General features: G+C 51.1%; 1 protein-coding gene across 1 annotated transcript; it reads right to left on the reverse strand.

The window, feature by feature from the left end:
- Window positions 1–8,658: 8,658 nt before the first annotated feature.
- On the reverse strand, window positions 8,659–10,027 carry LOC142580208 (uncharacterized). Its single transcript, XM_075691100.1, has one exon. It carries the CDS (start codon window positions 9,898–9,900, stop codon window positions 8,659–8,661), a length of 1,242 nt encoding a protein of 413 aa, XP_075547215.1. The 5' UTR covers window positions 9,901–10,027.
- Between the last annotated feature and the right edge of the window lie 702 nt (window positions 10,028–10,729).

Consider the following 10,729-nt stretch of genomic DNA (forward strand, 5'->3'; position numbering starts at 1 on the left):
CTATCATTTCTCAAGCAAGGAAAATTGATTGAACATCATTACCAGGACTGATGTACGCGGATGATATTGTATTAATGGCTGACAATGCAGAAGATCTGCAGGAATTAATGGACATATGTGGTACAGAAGGAGACAGGTTAGGCTTGAAGTTTAGCAAAGAAAAATCAGCAGTCATGATTTTTAATGATAACAGTTGCGGCGAGCATAAGATACAGGAGGCCACGCTGGAGATAGTCGATAAATACAAGTACCTTGGGGTGTGGATAAATAATGGCATTGAGTATCTGACAGAGTACGAAAAATATCTAACGACTAAAGGTAACAGAAGTGCAGCGATTATGAAAGTAGGGCACTGTGGAACTACAATAGGTACGAGGTAGTACGAGGGATATGGAAGGGGGTAATGGTACCAGGCCTGACTTTTGCCAATGCAGTTCTATGTATTAGAACAGAGACCCGGCAACAGTTGGAAATTAGGCAACGTGGTGTGGGTAGGCTCGCTCTGGGAGCACATGGCAAGACACCAAATCTTGGAGTGCAGGGGGATCTGGGGTGGTCTTCTTTCGAGGGCAGAGAGGCTAGTAGCAAGATAGCATTTGAGGAGCGATTGAGAAAAATGGAGGAAATTCGGTGGGCTAGGAAGGTTTTCAGTTACTTATACACGAGGAATGTTGACACGAGGTGGAGGAAGCGAACTAGAAAATTGACAAGCAAATACTTGGGCAGTAGCGGGGGAACAAGTAAGGAATCATCTGTCAAGAAAAAGGTTAAGGAGGCACAGAGGGGTATGTGGAGTACAGAGATGCAAACCAAATCGGCATTGGAGACATACAGGACGTTTAAGCAAGAAATAGCCAAAGAAAATATTTAAGATAACTCTAAGGGAAGCTCATTGTAGTTCGAAGCCAGGACAGGTGTACTGAGGACTAAAACGTACCGAGCCAGATACCAGGAGATAGATTTGGTGTGCGAGGCGCGTAGAAAGGAGGAGGAAACGGCGGAACACCTGATACTTGCTTGTAAACAACTTCACCCTGCAGTTGAATCTAACGGGGAACTATTCAAAGCCTTGGGTTTTAAAGACAGTGAAAGTAGAATAGACTTTGAACAGGTAGAAGTAACTAAACGGAGGCTATCTGATTGGTGGACAATATCAATGCAAAAGTAAAGGAGTAAATACATAGGTATGCATGCATATAGAACCATTAAAGGCTAGGTGGCGCGCGCCGCCGCCGCCCGATTCAAAGGGCTGAGCCACAATCATCCATCCATCCATCCATCCGGAAACGGGGTTTTGCACAGTATGGCCCTTGGCTTTACCAGGTGTTCTGTGGCTTTACTGGGTTTCTGGCTGCTGCGCCTCGATCGTGCACCCGCCAGTTTAGTTGCTGTGTGGCAGACGTAGCGCCTACATATATTGTAGGCGCTACGTCTGCCACACAGCAACCAAACTGGCGGTAGCACGATCGAGGCGCAGCAGAATACATGTAGCGCTGAGTCATATCGAGTTGAGGCACACTCTGAACTGACTTTTAAGGGCATCCCGAGCGGGTTTTCGTTTATTACGCCGCCGTTACCCCGAGTTGTGCCGCCGCGCTCCAGCTGTTGCATTTCGTGTAGGGCTACTGACAGAATGCGGTTTCCAGGTGGCACGATGGCCTCGACTGGAATAAACGCACACGACACCAAAGATTGAGTAAGCCTGAAAATATTTTATTTGCATTTTACAAGTACAACAAAGAGCACACGTCTACGCATCCACACAAACGCGGTTACATAGTCAAGAACATAGTCAAGGAATGGCTCATTAATAAGGGTAGCACAAGCGCACAAGAAAGAAGACCTAAGCTACAAAACGTACGGTCGGCTGCTAAGTATAATAATTTCCCTGTCACCGCGTGCAACTTTTGTACAGCATCTTTACAGCACTACCAGGCCGGGTAGTTTGGCGGAAAGAACGCAACAGCTTACGGCCGTCAGCTGCCTCTTCCTTACGGATGTCATAATTATCCTAATATCCGCATCAACGTCGTGCAAGTCCGCAAACAGGCATCTGTACCTGAACCATATGTGCCAGCTTAATACATGTGTAGTAAAATTATGATAACCACTGCGTCTTATCAAACGTATTGGTTTTGCAAATGCGCATTACAGCTGACGGAGCGACATACTGTAAGTGAAGCACAAGAGAACAAGGACAAAGGGAGGGTACAACACTTGAAGAAGAAATGAAGAATTAGTAGGCGTACAAAAAGCAAGCGATGACGGAGAACACACAATGATGCATCGGGTGTTCTGCGACATCGGTTTGCGTACTTACGGTGTTATGGAGATCAACGGCATAAAAACGTACCTTCAAGCGTACTCCCTCAACCTCCGCCGCATTCATTATGATAATCAACGACTAAAACAAAATGAGGCGCTATTTTTTGCCAAGAGTAGACCTCTTTACAGCAAGTCTATGTAATGACTCGCAGACGAAACCAGCATGCTTTCGAAAATGTTTTACCGCCGTAGTATTCGAACGCCAACGGCCAGGAAACACATCGATAACAATAGGCTGTCGGCTGTCGGTGGTTAATCAAGTACAAAAACCTTGACGCTATGACTAAAAAGCAGCTTCAACAATCGAATTTAAAAAAAATCAACTGCGTCTTTGTCTGAGGTAACAAAACATTCTTAGACACCTCGATTGTTTATGTCAATGGTTTGGGTAAAGTAAAAAATTCGGCATGTTCAGCGCCCCTAGCAGCGAGAGCACAAATTAAAGTATTCGACCAAATTACAGTAGCTACACTTGCGCGCTTACGCTGAAACGCGCCTCGATTGACTTTTCGCCCTCTGTGGCCATTTGTTGAACTTGAGAGTGTGCGGGGCCTGGTGGAACGTGCGGAGACAACGGACGTTTGCGCGCATGCGCGAGTGAGAGCGAGTGCGAGAGAGGAAATGTGGGTAGTTTTTCTCCTTGAAAATACGACTCTGCCTAGGTACCAGGGGTAGCACACTCTCAAGTTCAACAAATGGCCACAGAGGGCGAAAAAGTCGACCGCGCGCCGCTGCTAACAAAACCAGCGTAGTAGAATCACTTCAGGATGCTTTTGTTAGTTCCAACATCGAAAATCGTCAAAAGCGTTTCAGGGTGCATAAAGGAGAACTAGGTTGGATTAATGTCGATGAGGTTAATTAGGGTGGATAAGGTGCGTTGATGTGCATTGAGGACGATTATAGTGGATTTTGGTGGATTAAAGTGCATGAAAAAGGATAAGGGTGGATTAAGAGGGATTAAAGGGACCCTGAAACGCTTTTGACGATTTTCTACAAACGTACTGAGTCGTTAGAGTAGGTCCTTCTGATCATTAATTGACACATCTAAGTGCTCAGCGTAAAGCGTGTAATTTATTATAAGGTTTTAAACATGCACATCGCTGCCGATCGCAGCGCACTGCTCGGCGGAATTTTAAGCCGCCCCTACCCATATGACCGAAATCACCCATACGACGTCAGTGGTGCGAGCTATCCGATTGGCTGACAAGGGCGCGTGATCGAAAATTTTTCCAACTTTATGGTAAACAAATGATCTTCGTAATAGTTGGAATGTTAGTTAATTTGTTTTTATGAAAAGAAAGTAACATAAAGAGAATGCACAAGAACAATTTTTCAGTACATTAAGCACTTCCGGCACACAACAAGTGTCGTCTGCTTGTGTTACAACGTACTCCATTTTGACGAGAGCTTCGCGGTCACAGCTGGTCTCAGTCTTTTCGCGAGCACTATGATTCGACTTTGTTGCCTTGTGGACTGCAAACGTAGCGACTGGCAATATGTCAAGCTGCGACATCGCGTCCCTCTGCAAGGCAGCGTACGAGCGAACTGGCTGCTGCGCATCGGACTGCCGCTATCCGATCGGCGCCAGGATTTGCGCGTTTGTGGCCGTCACTTTACACCGGAAGATTACTAACGCAACAGCGTTTCGCGAGTCCCGTATTAGGGCAAACGTAAGCGCAAGGGGACAGGGTCTGGACACTTGACTGTGCCGTAACGGGATGAGCCGAGATGAGCAGAACGGCAAATGTGAATGGTCTGCACGGTGCAGCCACCTGGTGGCATAGAGCGCAACCATACACAGTAGCAGCAACGAAGCGTATTTTTCTTTGCTGCTGGTGCGTATTTTTCGCAGGAGTGTAATCCTCGACACGTTGTTTTTATAAATGTTTAAAATGTTTTACACTTGGTTAGAGCAATATTAGCGCTTTGTTTGGCTGGTTAAGCGCTGCGCCAACAAGTGTCTGGACCGTGTAGACCGATCAGGCCGCTCACGTACGTCTACGCCAAAGTTCCTTCATCAGCTTGAGTTTATGCTTCCAGTGATTTGCCGAAATGACCAGCTTGCCTGTGGTTAACGGAATACCAGACACGTTCGGCGCTACGACAGAATGCTCGCAACGCACGCTGCTTCGATAGCTCTCGCTTGGGGTCGACAGCCAAGCGGCTAGCGGAGAGGTCTCGCGCGGGCGGGGGCGGGCTCCAAAACAAACGGAAGTGGACGATGTGACGTCGCATCGTGACGCAGGACCGGTGAAGGCGGAGCGTAGCCCCGCTCGCTCGGCGAACGAGTTGAGGAGGAAAAGCGTGGATGGGGAGGAGGGTAACTTCTAATCGCTTGTAACTCCATTAATACGTAACGCTTCACTCAAATTGTGGTGCGATGTTCTACTTAAGCTGTACCCTACGCGTCTACAAAATTTGTCCGAACCGTTTCAGGGGCCCTTTAAGGGGGCACCGTGCCTACATGGGAATACGCCACGTCTTCAAGGTGTCCTGTCTCTCTGAGAACGATGCCAATCCGAAGTCACAACATACCGACATTCCCATGCACACCACAGCGCAGCAGCGCCAGATTTCCCTCTAGGTAATATAGTGAGAAACTCTATGGGTGATAGAGTTTCTCACTACATTACCTAGAGGGAAATCTGGCGCTGCTGCGCTGTGGTATGCATGGGAATGCCGGGATATTGTGGATTCGGATTGGCATCGTTCTCGTAGAGACAGGACACCTTGAAGACGCGCTTGGCAAGTACCTTTCCGTCTGTCACAATGATTCATTTTCTACTAGAACAGCACATGGAAAGCTGTTTTAGCTTTATTATTACGGGAAAACATGTTTTGTTTAACTATGAGAACTTGTTATTGTGTGTATGACTACATGTTACGTAAAAGTATCAGCGGGCCGCTAAAGTTGGAGGACAGACGACAAGGTTCGCGCTCGCTTTGAAACAGTTGGTCGTCTGTTCTTGCTTTTCTTCGCTTGGTCATGCATGGTGGGTGAGTAAAGATGTAATATGCGTGAATGGAAACATTTTATGAAGATTTTACTTTGAGAACGCGTTATTTGCGTAGCCATATCAACGTTTTAGACGAAGCCTCTTACAACACCAGCCAACACGAGCCTCGCAGACACATATACCGGCATTCCCATGACGTCACGGTGCCCCCTTAAGAAACTCCCATAGACGGTGGCGCCAGATTACCCTCTAGGTTATAGAGTTTCTAATAATACCCTAGAGGGAAATGTGGCGCTAGTGTTTACGGGGGTTCTCATGAGCGTTGCCTCAACCTACATGGGAATGACGGGGAGTACAGGCTTCGGATTGACTTCGATCTTTAGACTAGTGGCGTTTGCTTACAGCGCGGTAAACAAAGCTATACTCAAATATTATGGCGTAAAATCTAATTTTATTTCTTTATTGTCGCGTGGTTGGTGCCGCGCGGGGCACGAGCACGCAGGGACAGACCGAAACGTGCGACCACTCGCTTGGACGAAAAGGGAATGCCCTTCTTTATTGGGCCCGAACATATATAGACACACAGATCACAGGGGGCGCCACACTCTGGTGGCAGCCTAACAAATGGGGCTGAAATGTGGCGACCTCTACATCTCCCCCCTTGAAGCATTGGAGGTTAGACGGGAGAGATTCAGGAAGCCAGACACCTCAAAAGTTTCACAAGTTCAAACGGCGTGGCGGAACGATAGGCCGGCCGTAACGTGTTCGAGTCACACCGTCACTGCGGTCCCTGGCTGCAGGGGACTGTTGCACGGACTGTCCGAGGGGGACCGTTGATTCCACGATGTTGGCAGGCCGAGGCTCCTGACAGCGAACTTGCTGCAGTGGTGGTGGTTCCTCTCCGGAGGCAATAGTCCCAAAAGGCACTAGGTGACGCCGGTTGCGCTGTAGGGTGCCACCTCGCTCCGTTTCGACCACGTAGCTTATTGGTCTTTGCCCCGGACTGAGGACCGTAGCCTGCACTTGATCGGGTCGCACCCAGACGCGCTGACCTGTTTGGAGTGGCGGCAAGTCTCGAGCTCCATGATGCCTGTTGTAATTGTCGGCCTGCTTCTGCTTGTAAGACGCATCCTTGGCGACGACTTCTTTCATTGGGGGCCAGTTGGGACATAGCTGGGAGCCTTGCTTTGGGACTCTGGTTCTCAGTTGACGTCCCATCAACAGCTGGGCTGGACTAAAGCCGTTGACTCCTGGAGTGTCCCTATAGCTGAGCAGAGCCAGATAAGGATCCTTTGACTTGCGAAACAGGTCCTTGATAGTCCGCACCATCCTCTCCGCCTCGCCGTTCGATTGAGCGTAGTGTGGACTGCTGGTCCTGTGGTTAAAGCCGTATGACGCTGCAAACGCCGCGAACTCTTGCGACGAGAACGGTGGGCCGTTGTCGGACCTGACTTCTTGCGGGATTCCATGGCGGGCAAAGATGGATTTGAGAGCGTCAATGACTGCCTGAGCTGTCGTGCTCCTCAGGGTCACCACCTCAGGGAACCTTGAGTTATAGTCCACCACCAGGATGAACGTCTGGCCGTTGAGGTGGAACAAGTCTATTCCAAGGAATTCCCAGGGATGTCCAGGTAGGGCTGTGGAGAGCAGGGGCTCGGCAAAGTTCACGCGGGTGGAAGCGCACTGTTCACAGTTGGCAACGAGAGAGGCGATGTCTGTCGAGATACCGGGCCACCAAACCGACTCCCGAGCTAGGGCTTTGGTCCTGTTGATGCCCTGATGACCTTCATGCAACAGCGTCAAGACCGCTGGCCGAAGGGACGATGGGATGACTAACCGGGCGCCCTTCAACAGAACACCGTCGCAGACAGAGAGCTCGTCTGCCACCGAGGCGTACTTTGTAAGGTGCAGTGGTATCGTGGTCTTTTTAGGCCAACCATTCTGGCAGTAAAAAGCGAGGGCTTTGCACTCGCCATCGGACTCTTGTGCCTGTCGCACGTCTTTAGGGCTGAGTGGCAAGACTTCCGACGTGCAGCCGACTACCTGTGCTGCAAAAAGTTCGATAGTGTCTAGAGGAGTGGGTGGCTTGTAGGTGATGCGCGACAACGTATCAGCTGTGGCTAGCAGCTTTCCTGGCACGTGCAGCATACGGAACTGGTATTGCATGGTCTTCAGCCGTAGTCTCTGAATACGAGGCGGCAACACGTCCAGTTCCATCTTGCCCAGAAGCGAAACGAGTGGCAGGTGGTCAGTCTCGACGTCGAAGGGGATGCCACGGACGAACTCGTCGAACCTTTGGATAGCCCACGTCGTTGCCAAAGCTTCTTTTTCAGTCTGGCTGTAACGCTGCTCGGTATCGGTCATTGACCTCGAAGCGAATGCGACTGGGCGGCGCTCTCCTGAGGGTTGCGTCTGTAGCAAAACTGCGCCGAGTCCGAATGAGCTTGCGTCTGCAGACACCGTAGTGGCGTACGACGGGTGGTACTTGGCCATGCACCTGTCTGACGTCAAGAGTACCTTGATTTTCTCGAACGCTGCCTTTTGCTCGTGCTGCCACACCCAACTCGCAGACTTGTTCAGTAAGGCTCTGATGGGAGCCGTGACGTCCGAGATGTATGGCAAGAACCTGGCAAGATGGTTCACCATTCCGAGCAGTCTTCTAACGCCAGCGACGTCCGTTGGGGCTTCCATGGCTTTGACTGCTTCGACCTTGCCCGGATCTGGCCTGATGCCCTGTGCCGAGACGACAACTCCGAGGAAGGAGACCTCGGGTACCCCAAAACGACACTTGTCCTGGTTCAATGTGATACCTGCTTTTGCAAGGCGAAATAGCACCTGGCTCAGTCTGGCGTCATGTTCCTGGCGGGTGCGTCCAAAAACCAAAATATCGTCTCATATTGGCGACTCCTTGGCCCTCCAGGATTCTTGACATCTGCTTTTGGAAGTACTCGGGTGCGGAGGTGATGCCAAAGGGGAGCCGGCAGAAGCAGTATCGGCCATATGGGGTGATAAATGTAAGCTCTTGGGAGTCTTCAGTGAGCTTCACCTGGTGGAAGCTTGCGGTCGCGTCCAGCTTCGAAAAAACTGTTGCATCGCCGAGGAGGCCAAGGACTTGCTCGACAGTTGGCAGAATATGTCTTTCACGAAGGACGACCTTGTTGAGTTGTGTTAAGTCGACGCAGAGGCGGTAGGAACCATCGCCTTTCCGGACGACGACGAGACCCGAGCACCATGGTGTTGGCTTGTCGACCCTACGGATCACGCCTGCGCTTTCCAATTTGTCCAGCTCGCGGCGGACAATCTCGAGCAGCGGAATGGGGATCCTGCGAGGTACGCTTAGCGAGAAAGGTACGGCATCGGGTTTCAACGGGATGTTTTATTCGTCCTTGAGGGTTCCCAATCCATTGAAGAGCTCGGCGTGCAGCGTCGCTTTTGAAGTTTTGAGTTGATCAAGAAACCGAACTACTTGGAGAGCTTGGAGCGCTGGCAGTCCCAGAAGAGGCACAGTGAGAGACTGGATCACGTAGAGGCGCTGACAGCTTGTTTTCCCTTGCCACTGAAGTCGTGCCATATACGAGCCCAGCACGCGCAGTGGCTGTCCTCCCGGGCCAGTGAGCAGAGTGTCGACTTGGTCGAGTGTGGCAGGCAAGGTAGGGAAGTCGCTGGGAACAGCAGATACTTCGGCTCCGGAGTCGACCTTGAACTGCGCTGTGTAGTCGTCAACGGTGACGTCGACGAACTTGGCCGAGGCGGGCGTCGCGACGGCGTGCAGGTGAACGGAGCTGAGCTTGTACTGCTTGAACTTCCGCGAGCGGCATACTTCGGCAAAGTGGCCTTTCTTTTTGCAGAAGTTGCAGGTGGAGCGACGGGCCGGGCAGTCTGAACGTCGATGAGGCGCGCGGCCGCAGAATTCACATGTGGACGGCTCGGGTGAGCGCTCTGCTAGCGGCTGAGGCGACCGAGGCTTAGCGGCGGAGCGGCGGCGAGAGGGGAACTTGTTAACTTTTGTGGCGTCGAGGTTGAACTCGCGGGAGTGGTCGTTGCGGTTCTGGGGCAACGCCTTTTCCCTGTCGGCGTCTTCGGATTGACGGGCTTGTGTCCAGGCGTCCTGTAGTGTCAACTTCGCGTTCCGGCACAGCTGGTCCGAGAGACGGGAGTCGCGGAGGCCGACGACGAACCGGTCGCGTACGAGCCTTTCCTCGACAGCAGCAGACGGATAGTTACAGAGCTTGACCATCCTGCGCAGTTCTGCGTAGTACGTGTCGACGCTTTCGTCGGGCAGCTGAACGCGTCTGTGGAACCGTGACGATTCGTAAAGCTCGTTTGCCGGGTGCACGAAGTGCTCAGTGAAGCGGGTGGCAACGGCTTGGTATGAAGCGAGCGACTGGGCGTCGAGCGAGAAAGTCTCGAGAAGCGGGCGGGCCTCCGGGCCCATGCAGTACAGTAGCGAGCGTACCTGCATGTCTTCCGACGCTTTCGTCAGTCCTGAAACCACTGCGTAGTCTTCGTAGCGGCTGAGCCATGTCGCCCACGTTGGCGGGTTCGCGAAGTCGAACGGTGCCGGCGGCTGGAAGTTGACGCCGTACAGTTTTGGCGGCTCGCCGGTCTCGAGGGACATCTTGGTGCCTTCCTATGAGGTGAGGGCTAAGGCAGGGGGGCGTTATCCGGCCCCTTCTGACACCATGTCGCGTGGTTGGTGTCGCGCGGGGCACGAGCACGCAGGGACAGACCGAAACGTGCGACCACTCGCTTGGACGAAAAGGGAATGCCCCTTCATTATTGGGCCCGAACATATATAGACACACACAGATCACAGGGGGCGCCACACTCTGGTGGCAGCCTAACAAATGGGGCTGAAATGTGGCGACCTCTACATTTATTATGTTATATAATGTACAACACGCTACATAAACTTTATTTGGCTTTGAGATGGAAGAATGTTGTACTATGGTTTGCTACTAGGACACACCAGGGTATGCATACTTGTGCGATTCTGTTCCCGATTTAACGCCAAAGAATAATTATTAATTTATTTTTGCAACAGCAATAACAACCGTGCATATGTACTTATATAAGAATACTCATCAAGTATTTATGGAAATAAAAATGTTGTATTGTGAGCGAGTGTTGCGCCCTTGAGCAGAATGCTACAAGTGTCGTCTGCTACGACGCCTGCTCGCTGCAAACTCGATACTTTTCTCGCAGACGACAGGCACTTGCGAACTCTCTCGCTCTTTCGAAAGGCTGTGTCGGCTGTCACGATTGCTGAACGTGTTCAAGTACTTTTAAACACATCTGCCGCAGTGCTAGCTAGGACGCTATTGGCCTCCTACGAGTATTTCGTCATCATATGTTATAATGACGTACCGCTTCCGAAGCGTTATGGCGTGGCTTTGCACTTACCCATTTTGCGACACTGGACTACAGCTAGGGAGCAGCAACCTTTC

Source organism: Dermacentor variabilis, chromosome 4 (assembly GCF_050947875.1).
Source record: "Dermacentor variabilis isolate Ectoservices chromosome 4, ASM5094787v1, whole genome shotgun sequence".
Classification (NCBI taxonomy): Eukaryota; Metazoa; Arthropoda; class Arachnida; order Ixodida; family Ixodidae; genus Dermacentor; species Dermacentor variabilis.

Excerpts from the sequence above, each read along its gene's own strand:
- LOC142580208 (XM_075691100.1), bottom strand. The coding sequence starts at position 9,900 with ATGTCCCTCGAGACCGGCGAGCCGCCAAAACTGTACGGCGTCAACTTC.